At 39.6% G+C, this 17,855-nt stretch overlaps 1 protein-coding gene across 1 annotated transcript in view; it reads right to left on the bottom strand.

The window, feature by feature from the left end:
- The window catches only part of LOC117553355 (partitioning defective 3 homolog B-like), a 268,259-nt gene that overhangs the window by 238,043 nt on the left and 12,361 nt on the right, over window positions 1-17,855 (bottom strand). Inside the window, 1 exon segment of the mRNA XM_034227236.1 lies at window positions 5,082-5,183. Within this exon segment, the coding sequence (XP_034083127.1) occupies window positions 5,082-5,183 (102 nt within the window).

Genomic DNA, 17,855 nt, shown 5'->3' with positions numbered 1-17,855 from the left:
CACACCAACACACACACACACACACACACACACACACACACACTACCGCTGAGTTGGCTCGAGTCCACCAACTGACCATCTAAACGTCTCCAAGTCTGACTGTTAGGGTTGTTTCAGCTCATCGGCCTGCCAGACAGTATAATCCCCAGACATGCTTCAAGTTTGATCAATTCAAAGTGCATTTTAACAGGATTAACAAGGCCATTTACAAACAGTTTCAGAAAAGTACTCAATGTGGTATTGTAGACCTTACTGAACAACATTTATCTGAGGAGGTGAACACTGGAGAGCCAAAGGAACAGTTGTTATCTCACAAACGCTTCTTTCCTCTGATGTTCATGCCAGGTCTCTGGGCTTATAAACTCTGTGACAAAGTTATAATGGTACAGATCAGGGGAATGATACAAGAACCTTTCAAAGACACAGAGTATCGTGCAGTGCAGTGTCAGCAATACAAAAAAGTTGAAAAACATATCAATCTGATTTGCTTTCCTCGCCTTATACTTACTTATACTGATTCTCCTGTGGATCCTTCACCATACATCCTGATATTAGAGGAAAGGAAAAATGTAAAAAATGCCTTGGAGAAAGTAAAGGTGTTCATGAATAGAAACATTTAGCTAGTATCTGAACCAACAAGAAGTCCTGGTAAAGGCCATTAGTATCTGAATACAATCAAACCAAACCATTTGTTATGTAATGTTCATGTGCGTGACACAAAATAATGATTGGCACAATTACCCATGATTAAGTTCTGCTCACGCTGAGCCTACCTACCTTGAGGCTAGCTGGTGCCCAAATAGTCTTTCCATTGAAATAGGTCAAACACGAGAATGTATTAGGGTATCAACGATTATAAACGTCTTTAGAACATAATGATATGATCATATTGTGTTGTCTTATATAAACATTTTGTCAAAGTTATAATTAGACACTGACAAAATTAACACTATACAATTGTGTACACATTTGCCATATTGTGATATGACACAATGCCTAAAAGACATTTAAATTAATATTATGATTAATGTTAGCCTCATTAGCCAGCCTTACTGGGTGCATGTGTGTTTAAGCTATGCGTATGTGTTCAATTGTTAACAAGACAAAGTTCGACTGAAGCAATTTGGTAGAGTGTGATGTCCGATTGTAGGTTTTTAACTAGCCTCATTTTTATCGATCAATAATATTAGGCTAACTATGTGTGTAAGGTAAACGCACATATGCACTCCCACCATAATAGAATGCATTGTTTGTATCAGTGACATGTAAATGTATGCTTGCTGTGATCACCAGTGCTCTTGTTTGAAGAATATTCGTGTTTAACTCTGATGTTTGCAAAGGAACGCATGCCAAGTGTGTTTTTGGTCTGTGTTTGCATGAGTGCATTTGATCAACAGCATGTGTTATTATTAATGTCCTAGAACATACATCAATATCATACAAGGCAACAGTGCCCCCCCCCCCTGCTATCCATTACCAGCTAACCTTTTCAACAAACCCTGTTCTCTGTACGGCTGTTTCTGCAATACCTTCAAGATTGGAAAAATACATTAGGAATTACACTTCCAGCTACATGGAAACTGCTGATGGGAATCCAGACTTCCTGCTTACATTTCATTTTCCTAGGCATAAAGCTGGGAGTGGGCCTGATAAACAACATGCAAGGGAGACATTAGGGGAATGGAGAAGAAAAAGTGTGCTTGTGCGGCAGTCTAAAAAGGTACATTTGCACAGGAAACACATTAGAAAAATAGTTAAATAGTTTTATATATAACTATTTTCTTTGAGGTGGTAGGGGATAATGCAAAGGGTCTAGCTACTGAACAATGTTTCTTTCTCATGTTTTAACATGTTATTAATGTATTTATTTGTATCCTCTGTAGCTCTGTCTATAAATGTAGATATTACTTGAAAGATGAACTGAACAACCCTCAAAAAAATTGTCAAAGTGAAGTTTTCTCGTTTACCAATTTGCCTAGAAAAAGACTCAGCACCTAAATGTAGCATTGACAGACCTATGCTAACGGTTCCCCTTTACCACTATTATTTCCTCTACGCTAAGCTATGCTTTGCTTAGCTACACCACGCTAAGCTAAACATGTCCCACATCACATCATATAATAGATCAAAATCCAAAATAGACAGATTCGTAAATATACCATACATTTATAAACCTACAAATAGGCAGCACACTTCCTCATAGTAGGTACCATACCACCTTAAACATTCATAAATGTGAGCCCTCCTTCAAATGCAGTAGTCGGGTGAATTTCAGCAATGGATTTTTTTAAACGGTATTTCTGACCTCTGTCTTCAGCAGACCTCGAAACTCTTCTGTGTTTTCTTTGTGGTCTAAACCTAAAGCCAGTCAGTGAGAGTCTGGGCTACAGTAGAACACTCATCTGGGATTAGGAGCCGTTTATTCATCTCAGCTCAGTAATACTATGAGAGCCTCGCTTCAGAATCCAATGAATATTTCACACTTTCATTTCATATGCAATCTCTGCTGCTCAGAAGTGTGTATTGCTGGGTATCATTCTGCACGGTTTACTTACATGTGTGTGTGTGTGTGTGTGTGTGTGTGTGTGTGTGTGTGTGTGTGTGTGTGTGTGTGTGTGTGTGTGTGTGTGTGTGTGTGTGTGTGTGTGTGTGTGTGTGTGTGTGTGTGTGTGTGTGTGTGTGTGAGAGGTAGTCCCACTGTATGTGTTATTTGGGGAATTAGAGTGAGGCACTTTTTTTTATCCGCATATTGAACATTTTATTTTATAGTATCCATGTGTTTTTTTTTATACTATATTTTTATACCACTTATCCTACTATTCAAATGAACCAGTGCTTATCATTTTTAAATAGGTTAAACTTTGCCTCTTTTGACATCAACTCATTAACTTGGAAACAATCATCTGATAACCAGCAACCCTCTCGCAACAACACAAGGTCAGAATCAGCGCTGACTGTAAGGCTGTGTTGACGGTGATGCGTTTACTTGCTGACGTACATCCTGAAGCGCATCTGAACAATAAAATGCCAAAAGCTTCCGTTATTTATTTTGGTCTCACTGCTTTCATGTCTATTGGCTTCTTAGAAACAGCGGGGATAAGCTGTTGAACTGCTGTTGTCTTTTGCCGAGCTCTGGTGATTGGCAAATCTGGGTGATGCCTTCTGATATGATTTAGCATGTTTGGCGTGTGTTACCATTAGCATACCGCACCGCTGTCTAACAACGCCGACACACCGTCCTCGTCCGATCCACCACTCGCACACCTCATCGTTATTGTAGTCCACAGGGAACCCGAAATGTTCCCACACAGCTGATTTAAAAGAAGCAGGTGGGTTCTAGCTCCTGTGTGTTATCTGAAATCGCCATACTAACTTTTCTTCTTCTTGTATTTTGTTCGTTTTGTTGTTGTGTTTCTTCTTGTTCTTCATTTGTTGTTTAAGGGCGGCTGGCAAACAGCTTTTAGGCGCAATACCGCCCCCTGGATTATATATAGTGTAATGGATACTGCCCTGAATGAGACTTTTTTCCCCACTCGTAAAAAAAAAAGGCGTATTCGTCGTGCATAGGGAGAGTGAAAACTATCCAACGGCAGGATGGGTGAATGCTGCTCTCTGAAGCTCTACAACACCATGGCAACAGGCTCTCATAATAGTAATCCCTGTGGTCAGTTGCTGGTCTCCTGACTCTGTTATTGCTCCTGTCATGGAGTCTTGTGGCCCCTGGGCGGGGGCTTAGCGTGTCATCATGTAACTCTCCGGCTCACTTTGAGACATTAGGGCTCATGAGGGAAACTCATCCAGCAAAGAGAACATCATAAGCTAGAAATATTTTTTAAAACGTCATGTGGGACAATATAATCGTCAGGGCAAAAACGCTATTCATAACACAATATAATAAACACTTTTCATTCAGCTGGAAACTAAATTAACTTGGTAACAAGATCTAAAAGCGAGATATTAACTGTGTGCCCTTTTTAGAGAAGGAGAGATCACTTAGTCCTTTAGGTTCTTACAGCCCTGAGAGAAATTGCCAACCTATGCAACTTTGTTCTTAATTAGTTCAGAGAATCTCCAACAAATCCTGCAGAATGTATACATCCTTAAAGGCATACAGTATGAGCCGAGCACGGGGTAATGTGCATAACATTTTATAGCCAGTAGGTTGCTCAGATTTTTTAGGCAGTGACCTAAATGAAAAATTCACTTCACCATAGGACACAGGCTCATTAAAACATGTTGATACTGTTTTCATGTGCAGAGAGGGTTCCAGATTCCTTTCAGGTCCTTAACCATGGTTCAAAAACCCTTAATCTAAGCCATTTATCACATTCTAATAATGCCTGAGTCCATATGACAGAGTGAAAAGACCTTTCCAAAGGGGGAAAATGAAAAATGACACATTCCTCAGGGGGAAACTAAGGAAACGGGATGTATGGATTGAGTTTGCAAAGTCTCCAAAAAGTGAATTGCTAATGACACAGCCTAACGCTGAAGGCAAAGTAAAACCTTTTCCCTTTGAATTTTGCTTGTGAGGCAATATTCTATCCAAGGGAGTGGCTTACACGACACTGCAGCTCAATACTGTGAACACACACTCTCACACACACAGAAATCTGCTCAAACATTCGTACCATACACTTTGCTATGTGACCAATGAATAGCTTTAAATCAAAAGGATCAATGCGTTATATGAGAGGTATCAAAAGGATCAATAGGGATACAGATGGTTTATTAGAGCTGTCAGACACCCGTTTATTTTCTTTGTGGACTGGCAAGCTTTATATTTGTTGAGTAACAAGCATGTGTGTGTACTCGGTCACTCAGGAATCAAACTGTTTTGATGTGAGGCTATTTAACCTCACATGAGTTAGTCAGACTTCACAGGATTGAATTGAGAAGATGAATGTTACATGGCTGTTTATAGGTCAGCTTAAAGTGACAAAACCACTGTCATAATGTCAGTTTTTATATTAAAGTGAAGTGAAATCAAGTAAAGCTATTTCACTGATCTCTTTCAAATCTTTGTCAGACTTAAACCAGGAGCAATGCCACAACATGGCGTTTTCTCCAGCAGTTCTTACCTTGTCCTTGTCTTCTACCAGATCACTGAGTATGTCATCGGGGTCCAGGATCCCCCCATCACAGTATTCAACATGGTGAGTCCTGACCAGGAAATCTCCTTCCTGTAACACAGGTTCAACAAACATCATTCAACAAGATAATGTCCAAATAAACCTGAAATCTGCTGAACTCTTTACCCACATGTATACATATGTGCCTGACTGCCTTTTATAAATAGTGGCTGCAGGAGTCAGTCACACCTCCATCAAGGCTGATTCAATGAAGCCTTGAAAGGGTAATGTCCCTTGGAATGAAAAAGATGAGCTTTACCCAAGCATGTTCAGCTATGTAGATTTGATTCACTTAAATGGGATATGCATTTGGCAAAAAGGTTTTTCTTTAAATGGCTTTGAAGTTTCAGAAAAAAAAAAATTCTAAAAACCCATGTTTAAGCATTTTTAAGACTTTCAAATATTCATTCAAGACATTTTAATTCCGATAAAGGTTCTTTTTTTTAATGATCAGCTGATTTCAGCTAAAGTAAAAAAATCTCAGCACCAAAACTAATGCTTGTCTGTGTAACAAAACATTGAGAAAAATAGGAGGGATTTGTCAATTTTACATAATTGTTCGCATTCATTATTGAAAAACATATACAAATGATCATGGTGTGAATTTTTAAGAACATGCGTACCAAACAAATGTTTTGTTAAGTATGAAGAATACTATTGGTAGGCCAGGATATCTCTGCAGTTTCACAATACTTCATTCAAAATGGTATTTTAACACATTTATCCTTTAATTGTGCTTCCTGTGAATTGAGTATTGCACATGTCCATGTAATGATTTTGATAGAATTCTGAATAATTGTGCCACCCTTGATGAAACCAATGCTCAGGGCTAAAGGCCTCCCCTGCTGGTTCCTAACTCTTCCACTCTGCACCTCATTACAGTTTACGTATACCTTTCTCTTGACAACTCTCGCATTCCCGCCCTCTTCTTTGTTTCTTTCGTCCTTACATCTTCCACATCTTTTCCTTGGTGCTGTGTAGATTACTCGGGCCCGGCCTTTCTCTCTCCCTCCTCCCTCCCTCGCTCGCTCCGCTGTGTTGGGTCTGTGATTAATGACACGCACACTGCACCGGACAGCTGACTACATAGAGCTGCTTGTTGAACAACATATTGAGACAACGCACACCAACACGCACGCAAACACGTAGAAAAACCACAAACAGCCTCAGGAAAGGTATGACTCAAAATGTTGCAGGGTGCCGCTCCATTAAATCACTCTTTCAGGGTCAGGCACTGTCGATGCTTTTCAAGAACTCCATCAGGGAGTGGGGCAGATAGAGAAGGGCGCTCCAAGTCCGAGAATATCACTGCAAGTCTCAATGTCCATACATGTTCCTACTCTACATCAAAACCCTTTATAATTAATGATTTACTTCCTCTTTACATAGAATGTTATGGTGTAATATTGTTTTTTTTGTACATTTATAAGTAAGACAGAGAGCGATGACTTCCTAAATGTTGTGTTAAAAAAAAACTGTACCTTGTTGCATTGCAATACCGTACAAAATAATGTCACCACCAGTATGGTTTTCATACTCAAATATTTAAGGATAGAATATGCAGTGCTTAAAGTTGTTATTGAATTTAACCAATTGTTTGTATATTGATCTTGGGTTTTATAAACATTCGTGACTTTTAATATCATTTAGATAGAGGCTTTGAATGAGCCCAACGAGTTTTCTGTCTCGTCATGCACTGTTTGTCATCTCTTATTTTTGTGTATTATTAAATTGTGCAAAACCCTTAATCATTAAACTATTTTCAACAAGCATACCAAATGCCATTAATCTTGTTTTTTTACATTACTACTAGGGCTGTCAAGTTAACGCGTTAATAACGCAAAAAAAAATTAACGCCACTAATTATTTTAACGCGATTAACACATGTGTATTTTTTGTCCTCGGCCGCCCCGTAGTTTCAGAGCGCATCGAGTTTAAAATACCATCTACAAGCTGATGCCGACAGCCCCGCTCCTGCTGCCTGATTGCGGCAGACCACACTTCCACGCTCACCGGCAGGCACCGACTGGCCATCGGGAGGACCGGGAGGGTGTGTGTATGTGTGGCGCGAGCGAGAGAGAGACCTTACGTGTATTGTTGTTGTTAGCATCTGGTGCTAGCTAGCTGCGCTAACGGATATAAGGAGCTGTTTCAATAAAAACAGAGGAGCGACATTTCGCCGACAACTGCGCCGAGCACTTGACTTTATGCAGGAAGCCAGACAGTGGGACATTGTACGAAAAGTCAGCACACTCAGCACGGATAGTGCGCAACATGATTGCAGCGTCCAGGCAGCTCCCGTTCGAGCATATGCCTTGAGTTGCACATAGCTCCAACGATCCATCACACACACACGAATATTTGTAATGTTCAGAGGTTGTTGTGTTTAATATTCATGAGAATATTTGTCATTGTTCAAATGATAATAACATTTGCATAAAGCATATTTGTCCACTCATATGTTGATAAGAGTATTAAAAACTTAAAAAGTATTCCTCTAAGGTACATTTATAACAGATAAAAAATGTGCGATTAATTTGCGATTAATTTGCGATTAATCGCGATTAACTATTTTAATCGACTGACAGCCCTAATTATTACATGTCACTTGTTAGACACTTTTATCCAAAGCGACTTACATACTCAATACTGTGGACAATCCCCACAGGAGCAATTTGGGGTGAAGTATCTTTCCCAGGGACACAACGACATGCTGACTGCAGTGGGGTTTGAACCTGTGCTCCAGTGTCTGCCCGTCTTAGTTTTGATTTGAGTTTCTATCTCATTTATTAAGATCAGGATGGACAAAGATGGGGAAAAACAAGCTTCTTTCCCATTTTCAACATTGACTTCACCAGCGCTCCAGAGAAGTGAAATATTTTTGCATTTCCTATTTTTTTCTTGAGTTGGCCACATGTGACGGCAAGCAATCTCTCTTTATTGGAATTCAAAATAGACGCTGGCACTCAGAAAAAGACGCTAGGTGGCCCTTAAAGGAGTTTTGGAAAAGTAACTTGACTGTTTGTTAAGGCTAGGCACTAGGGATGCTCCGATCGCCAATTTTGGGGGCCGACCGCCAATCGCCGGAATCAGTATCGGCCGATACCGATCGCCGATCCGATCGAGTGGGCGGGGGCTATGGGGATCTTCCATTTAAAGTGATGTTTAAAACTCAGTTAATGGGGCTCTGGGGCTCATTCACTGGCGTTTCCACAAACAACAACCAACATAATTATTACATTCAAATGAAGTACATCATTCAAGTTTATATTAACTTTGGATAATAACACGGGAGAAATGAGCGGAAGCGCTCTCTTTCCTCTCTCCCCCTCTCTCTCCTGACAGCCCGTCAGTATCTCATGCAGCTCACTGATCCAGTAATGAGTGACCCGACAGTGAAGAATACATATATGTAACTAGTTTAGCTTGTTCCAGAGGTAGATAAAATAGCTAAGTGTGTTAGGTCTAACTCTTAGTGTGTGTTTTGCTCTGCTCACCGGTCCGTCACAGCGGGCGGAGCTGCAGGATTTCTGCTTCACACACGTTGCATACAGCTATTTTACTGTCTTTTTCGGACACCTTAAAATACTGCCAGAACGGTGAAGCCATTTTGGCGAGCTTGTTTTGCCGTGCACTGAGAAAAGTGTCATGTATTTGATGTCATTTCGGCCTTTTTAGAGAGCACCGATCGATCGGCAGAGAGTGAATATCGGCCGATATCGATCGGCGGCCGATCGATCGAAGCATCCCTACTAGGCACATAAATGTTATTCTTTCACTACTGAAGACTTTTAAGTCGTCTTATTATTTAGTTACTTGCAAATATGTTATGCCAATACCAGTCATTTCTTAACTTTTCCTAAAGAAAGCATCAATTTAATGAACAAACATTGAATGCACTGTACTCCAGTGATATGTTCCTCTTTTTTATGAGTTACATGACAAAATGTTTGACCTTAAAAAGGCCCGGACACACCAGGCCGATTATCGGCGTCGGTGGGCGTCAGGCCAATGATGAGCGTCGACACACCCTACTCAGATTGGTGTGTCCCGTCCGTCGGGTCTTTTCAACCGGGCCGACGCCTTTTCGGCAGTCGGCCAAAGGCAGTCGGAAAAATAAATCACTCTGATTGGCTGTTCAGCTAGAGAATCAGTGCATGAGAAGCAAAACGGAAGTGAGGGACCCAAACAATCTATTAAGAAGACAAATCTGAGGTTTCATTTAACTCCAGCTCTCGACACAGGTTCGGGAAAGCCCCATGAGCTTCTCGTTGTAGAGTGAACATGGAACGCACACGCTATTTGTTGTTTGTTATATCACACAGTCTGTTCTTCTTCTCTCGGTTATCACGCAGTCTGTCTTCCGGTTGTTGCCTCTTTTGAATGACCAATATACACTACCGCCGCCTGCTGGTAAGGAGAGTTATTGCCACCAGTTCGTACGTGCTTCTTGGCCGTCGTCTGAAGTCTTTGCGGTGTGTTACAGTGCGACACATGGCCAAAACGCAGAGACGCGAGGCGACGCAACAGTCGGGGTCCGTCTGTGTCAGTTCTTTGTCAGATTGGTGTGTCCGGGCCTTAAGTCTACATGTTGCTCTTTGGCACCTGGTAAAATGGGTAACATAGAAGTACAACAGGCATGGTTGTGATTGTTCATTAAGGAAACTGTTTATCCCAAGTTATAGCCCGGAACAATTTTTTTATTATTACGTCACATATTAACAGACGTTTAAACAGCTTTTAATGTGTTGCACAAGACTCTGACAATGTGGCTGTTTATCCTGTTAAATTGCATCTCTTCCTCCCTCCCTCTCTAGCTGGAATTCATTGTATGACTCCATTGTAACACTGACTTGGCAGACACAAGCCAGATGTATTTCGGGAGAAGGAGAGATTTTCAAAAATGGTGTTTACATTGTTTTATTTTCCTCATTTGCAGTGTTTATCTTCCTTAAGCACTATCAATGAGGGTTTTGGGGCATATTAACTCTGGGACAACACATGTGAATGTTTTTTATGATTGCTATGGGAAAATTCAGTGCCAAAGTGTCATGTAAATTATTTTGTATCTTTTTCTGCCTACAGCTTTGTACATAACATCTCATATACGTTTGTTTTTATTACTGGTTGGGCTTCAGAATGAGTCCCAATAGTGTTAGATTTTGTCTATGATGGTTTAATGGCAAGTCCTCGAAGCATCATTAGCACCCAAATTGACTCACTTCACGAAGAACTTTGCTAACTATGCCTCGACAAGAGCGTCCTTAATAAATAACAAGACCAAAGAGAAGAAGAAAAAAAGTAGCATTTCCATTGGCTTGCTTCCTGGCAGATATTTCTTCCCAGGTAGTATTTTATTTAGTGAACTCACAAGCAAAATAAATGTATTTAATGTCAACAAAGCCCAGTCTAGTCATTACATCCACATCAAAGGACTGAGGTGCCCTGCAGGCGCGCAGTGCTTTTCTCACAGCAGACGATATATTACGCTTTTCATTTCAGTTAATATTGCGCCTTAGAGGTACATGGACCCAAAATCAGCACTTCATCAAATCACAACAAACCAATTGACACACTGTAAACATGGAGCTTTCAGGGACCGTGGGGATCAAGGGCCTCTGGGCAGTTTGCCTGCTTATGGTGGTTAGGAAACTAGCACTAGTTGAAGATAATGCTTTAGTTCTGATGTAGTAAATCTCCAACTTGTTTTACTTATTTTTCTTTGCTTATTTGTTTGCAATGCTTTTGTGTCAGTGCTATTGATTGACATAATTGAATTGTTTATAACTAATAACTAGGGATGGGTATCGTTAAGGTTTTAACGGTACTACTACTTTTATCGATACCGCTTATCGGTCCGGTCTTTTAACGGTACTCTTATCGGTTCTTTTGGAGAAGAAAATAAGGTAAACTAACTAAACGAATTGTGAACAAAACTAACATTGCTTTTTATTTAAATTAAATACATTATATTTCACAACAAAAGAAACAACAACGTTTTAACAAATCATATTAAATAATGTGATGACAGAACTGTAAACAGAATAGCTGAAACTTTAACATAATAAATAACTCAGTTACCTCTAATCATTAACCCATGTTTGTATAATGTAGTTAACTGTGTGTTGCTGCTAGACGTGGAAACGTTACTCGTGGATGGGGCTACAGAGCTATAGAAAGACAGTCGAACCCGGTGCATTTCTCCGTCTGAATGTGGTGCACTTTTGCTAAATGTTTAGACAAATTGCTCGTGTTACCGCCCTTACATGCTAAACTATTATTGCACTTTAGGCAACGAGCATCGAGACGGGTAAAGTTTAACCACCTCGGAGGGCGTTCTCTCCGTCATCTCCTGTGTGTGTGTGTGTGTGTGTGTGTGTGTGTGTGTGTGTGTGTGTGTGTGTGTGTGTGTGTGTGTGTGTGGTGTGTGTGTGTGTGTGTGTGTGTGTGTGTGTGTGTGTGTGTTGCTGCATGTAGCAGCTGCGTGTGTGTAAACTGCATGTTTGTAAACTGCATGTTTGTAAACTGCATGTTTGTAAACTGCCCCGCCCCCTCCCAAGCAGGCGGGGAGAGAGATCGAAAATACTAAAAATAATCATAGAAGCATTTTGCAGCCTTTTTGCATATTAGAAACGGAGTTGGCGACACTAAAACTGCAATATAATGTTTGTGTAGCAATAATACATAGCCTATGACATATTTTTTACATGTCTCCAGTACCGATAAAAAGACCGCTAACGTCGGAGCTTAACGGTACCACGGTCTTTAATAATTGAGCCCCGGGGCCCGTTTAATACCGGGGCTCGGTACCCATCCCTACTATTAACTGTTTTAGCAAAAAAACGAAATAGATTGCTAGTCATGTGATGTCATACAATCACAAATGAGAAGTCACTTGCTTCTCTCAATTTCAGGTCAATATAGGCCATTTTTAGCAATAATGCTAACTACATTTAAAGAGCCTGTGACAGCATCCCAACAACTGTTGTGCAATGAAATATTGGGCTACTAGTAATCTCGAACCGTCAGTTTAAAAAAGAAAAAGCGATACCGTTCCGTTAAATATCAATAATTTCGAACATCGCGGGAAATTCCTTCGACTCATTTTGAAGTTTTGGGGGAAGCCGGAAGTGACGTCAATGCGGGAACGCTTCACTGTGCGGCGAGAGAGCCAAACACGGACAAAGTGTGTTGTCATGCGTAGAAATGGTGAATTACTGAGTTTAGGCACGTTAATAACGTTTTAATGAAGTTGACTACAGTATATTCATATTTGTCAGTGCTTTCATGTCAATTCGGCGAACATAAACATAAATGATCGTGGTGAAGATGATGATTACATTAGGATTACAAATCGGTAGTGAGAGCTGCTGAATTTCCTCCCGTAGGATGTGATATAAAAACAAATCGATTATTATTGTAGTTGTAAACTCAAGTGGATGAAACTACATGTATTAGTGCTTTCATGTCAATTCGGCGAACATATGATAGATTAAATGATCGTGAGGATGATGATTAAAAATCGTTTGTTTGTGCCGGTCTACATTTCCTGATGAGAAAACAAACCGATGCTTTTTGTAGTTGTAGTACACCAACATGGATTAAACGTGTGGTTTTTTCACCACAATGTTGGGAAATTAATGGATAAAATGCAAGGATTATTATTATTATTATTATTCCCACTCTGATCAGGACACTAGGTCCACCGTTTCCCCGCAGCGAGGCTCCCCCCGTTGACAGTTTACGTGGGCTGGGTGCAGTGGCGGACTGGCCATCGGGACGAATCCCGATGGGCCGGTACCGAAGTGGGCCGGTCGGATAAGTCACTAGCACATCCCCATAGGCGGCGCGTGAGGCTCAGGTTTGGGAAGGCTAAATAACTTTTTTTACCTGACGCTGCCCGCCTCCGGCGTCTATAGAAAAGAGATCAACTCAGTGTGCGGAGTTGAAATCTCTCAAGTCATATTACAGGATAAAGGAAATACAGTTTAAACTGCCGTATGCAGAGAAGACGCCAACGTGTCGCACTTATCATTCATATTACATCATCAATCAGATCATCGATCATATAATATCATAATATATCATATATTTCCTTATCTGCCGTATCTGGCCGTGCAACACTTACAGTGTCACATACTGTATGCAGAAGAGAAGTATTATTTTAAGCAACACATTATGTTGACGAAACACTCGAGTCAAATGTAATTAAAGTCAGATCTACTCGTGTCTTAGACGTGAACGCGCTCTCAGCTGGAGAGAGAAACCCTGGCTTGATTTACCGAGTTGATAACCAGCGTCGTAGGACCGCTTAGCGAGATCTCGTTTGTTAGTTTGTTGTTGTTAGTTTGTTTGTTACTCAAACATATCCAGGGTCTGTTGAACTGGCTTCGTAGTACAGAGCACAGGTGGCTAGCAGCGCTAATGTCAAAGACACAGACATTGCATTATATTTGTATTTTACCAGGATGCAGTGACACAAATATTTACATATTTACATTTACTATCTACAGCACCCGCCGCCCCTGACATCCCCCACTCCCCCCTGTTGACAATTTACTAGCGGTACCGAAGTGGGCCGGTCGAGAGTCCCGGGATGATTTTTAGTCCCACTGGCTACATGACCGTATGATCGCCCATATTGACGCACCTAATTCCTAAACTTCTAACAGATACAACATAAACCGATCCTCCAGCCTCATATGAGCTCTCAGACACGTTCAAAATTAAACTGTCATCGCTGTCTGAGCTTGCTGCTGTGTGCGCCATCGTGCGTTTACATGCAGATGCTGGGATCCTGAACGGTGCAGCTGGAGCGCTGTGCCCGCAATGACGTCACACGTAATTTGGCGGGACTTGAAGAATCCCCGAGCAGATCCAGGAAATGGTCAACATTGAAGGGCAGATTAATGGTTATCAAAGTACAAATATCCAAAATCAGTTCAGTAACGGTTTTCAAGGGGACAATATTTACTCAAATTGATGGGTTTGGATGATGGGGGAAACTCGTGTCACAGGCTCTTTAAGTGAAGAAATTGTGTCAAAATAATATGGTGTATTTTATATATCTATCCATTTTATATTTATATATCTTCAGACATCAATAAGGAATGCTTTTAGCATTAAAAACAAATCATTTTGAGATGTTTGTTAAGATTATTTATATTAAATGTAAATACAATGTTAGTTGTAAACCACAATGTAAACCACAATTAGATATTGAGCAGTTGGTCTGAATTGATAAGCGTTTTCTTTCTTTCTCTTTGTGTTATCATGATATGCCTGTGACTTGCTATAAGTATTTACAATTTAAAAATCCTAAAACCATGGTCATAATAAATTAACCAATTCATTCATTAATTATGATTAGAATTTGAATGATCTTTTGAACACCTATCCATTCATTTAATTTGTTAGCGGCAGATACAACCTACAGGGTGCCTAATTTGGTTTATTAAAAAAAATCAAACTACTGCTGAAGTAAGTCAAGAGAAGAAATATGTTTTATGTTTTATAAATACAACGTTTTGGCAAACTTACATTCAACAGCCTCCTTTTTCCTGAGACCTTCTGTTGTTTTTAGGTCAACACTCCCCTTTAATCTTTTACTAAAGGAAGCAAGTCATACAGCCAAGATGACAGGAGATGGGGAGGTAGAGAGATAAGAGCACAGTGATCTAATCTGATATTCAGGGAGAGTGCACCGATAATGTCTCACATTTATTCTGTGAACTGCAGAAACCCTGTGCCTTCAAGTGTGGCAGCTTAAAAAACGAGAGGGACACTTAGCTACTGTAAGACTCGAGATAAGAGATGTAAACACGCTGATAATATCTGTAAATCAGAGGGATTAGCACTTAATACACTGCTTTTCCTGATACTATTACAGATCATCTTGGGCAATTTTAGAGAATGTTACTCTCTGGACATGATCAAGGACTGATTATTGGGTTGTACATTCCCACCAGAGTTAACATATTATTCAGTGTTGTCAGGTGTGTGTGCTTAACCCCCACCTTTCCCCCTTGTTCTTTATCTGTGAACAGTAAGCCTTTCTAGTCCGTTAGTTGACACAAGAGTTTGGTATGCATACTGCTGTCAAAACTGGAGGCAGTGAGGAGAAGTGGAATTAGAAACACTGCAAAACGGGTAACTTTAGTCGAATTCTTGAGCCTTTCCTCACAAAATGTGAAAAGCATCTGTATGGAGCTAAATCTGGGCCAATATTTTATTTTTTATACAATATATATTTTAAAAACAGAAAATGAAACTGAATGTTTAAGTTATGATCTTGAACTCTCAAAAAATACAATATTGTATTAAATATGTTCTTTTAGGGTTAAATAATTATTTGGATTCAGTTCTGTAATTCTTTTTAAAATATATATTTATTGTTTAATATTCAATTAATGCCTTATTTTATTCCAGGTGTAGATTATATATTTTCTGCAGAGATTTTCAACGGAAAAAACAAAAAAATAAGGCCTCAAATATCAAAAATATATGGATATTAAATAGAAATACAGAAATTAATTTAAATAAAATTAAAACGTAAAAAAAACCTTTCAAACTAGTTTTTATTTTGGATATATTAAGAAAGAAAAAAATGAGTTTAAATGCTTTTTTCAAATGATCAAAACCAATTTAGCTCTAATGGGTCGGGATGGGGCTTTTTACCTCAAATGTAATGGAAATGAAAATAAATGTCCTATAATAAGATCCAGAAAGGAAAAACTGAGGGGTCTGAAATTGTTGCAAAATGGTCAAGCATGGCAGCTTTTTGAGTATTTTGAAATATTATAGCTAAAATATTATTTAGTAGAGGCAGTGAGTTCTGATGTAGCACCTACCTCGGCAGAAAAAAACACTTTGACTTAAATTGTCGCTCAACCCATCTTTTGACCCTGTGTAAACAAAGCTTGTCTTCTGTAAAAAGCAAAGCAAGGGAATTGCTGGTGGAAATGCCATGGTAACCATTAGTAACCACGTTAACATTTCAGCATTCCACATTAAAGCTGTGCACAAGGAGTTTCTCTCATCAAACGTAGACTACGGTAGGTTTATCATGAGATTTCTTTAACATCTTAACTCCCTATCAGAATTCAGAAATGTGAATTTTACATTTATGTCTGTTGAACAGCCATCTTTTAATCCTTAATATTGCATGTAATATCAACCAACCAGGATAATCTGCATGTATTCATTCTATTTATTAATAATCTATCAATTGCAAACTTGACAGGCTAATTTGGAAAAGCATGGTGTGTCTTTACACACTACCTCATTTGGAGAAGAAAACTGAATAGATTAGAGTAGAGTTGTCATGTTGGATGAACACATTCCTGCAGTTTGTCTGAGACAGTGGCACGCGTCTCCTCCCTGCCCCTTCCTCTCTCTCAGATATAATTGCCTGAGCTCTGGCATCGGTCCAGGATGTTTTGCGATTTTATCAGCTTGTTTTTGCCACGCCTCATCAGCATTCCTGCCCTGGCTAATGAAACTACAGCACACACCCACATAGGCAGGAACCCTTTCATATACATCCATCTTACAGTCTATAGATGCAAGAAGCAAACACATGCGTACAATCATACGTTAAAAGATTGAACAAATATAAATACAATCTAATAATATACATGTATTGCAAATAGATTTAACAAAGGTTACTCATGTTGATGTGATCCAGTTTGATGTTTTAAAGAATACAGCTGGATTGAACCTGAGACAACATAAATCCATAAGCATGCTGCACGCTTTTGTTTGGCCCAAGGTAATTAGGAAGTCTGTCAACAAGCTAATAACTTCCTGACAACTCCCCCTGAAAAACCACCTCTGCTCCCCTCCCTCCCTCCCTCCCTCCCTGTTCCCCGGCCACACTTCCTCTTCGCCCTGCTGTGCCAGCTATCTTCCTTTTTACATTCATCATCTCGCATTTCTTCAACGGTTTATTAATTTCCTCTCTACAAGGACCTTGTGTTTTATTTTTTAATGTTCTTTCTTCTTTAAAATAATTCTTGATTCTCTCTTCTAAACCATCAACGTGTATGTTAGACCCAATTCCAACTAAGCTGTTGAAGGAAGTTTTTCCATTAATTAGCACTTCTTTATTAAATATTATGAATATGTCTTTATTATCAGGCTATGTTCCACAATCATTCAAAGTAGCAGTGATAAAACCGCTTCTTAAAAAGCACAACCTCGATCCAGAGGTGTTAGCCAACTATAGACCTATTTCTAATCTTCCGTTCCTCTCAAAAATTCTTGAGAAAGCGGTCGCAAAACAGTTGTGTGATTACTTAAAAAACAATGATTTATTTGAAGGTTTTCAGTCTGTCTTTAGAACACATCATAGCACAGAGACAGCTCTGGTTAAAGTCACAAATGACATTCTAATAGCCTCAGACAAGGGACTTGTCTCTATTCTTGTTTTGCTCGATCTCAGTGCTGCATTTGATACTATCGACCATGATATCTTATTGCAAAGACTAGAGCACTTAGTTGGCATAAAGGGAACTGCTTTAGACTGGTTTAGGTCCTATCTATCTGAACGCTCTCAGTTTGTACTTGTCAACGATGAATCTTCCATGCAAACCAAAGTTAGCCATGGAGTGCCACAGGGTTCAGTGCTCGAACCTATTTTGTTCACATTATATATGCTTCCGTTAGGCAATATTATAAGGAATCATTCTGTACATTTTCATTGTTATGCGGATGATACTCAAC

The sequence above is a fragment of the Gymnodraco acuticeps genome, unplaced genomic scaffold, assembly GCF_902827175.1.
Source record: "Gymnodraco acuticeps unplaced genomic scaffold, fGymAcu1.1, whole genome shotgun sequence".
Classification (NCBI taxonomy): domain Eukaryota; kingdom Metazoa; phylum Chordata; class Actinopteri; order Perciformes; family Bathydraconidae; genus Gymnodraco; species Gymnodraco acuticeps.
Note: the sequence above shows the minus strand (reverse complement) of the source record. Positions and strands in the feature narration are given on the sequence as shown.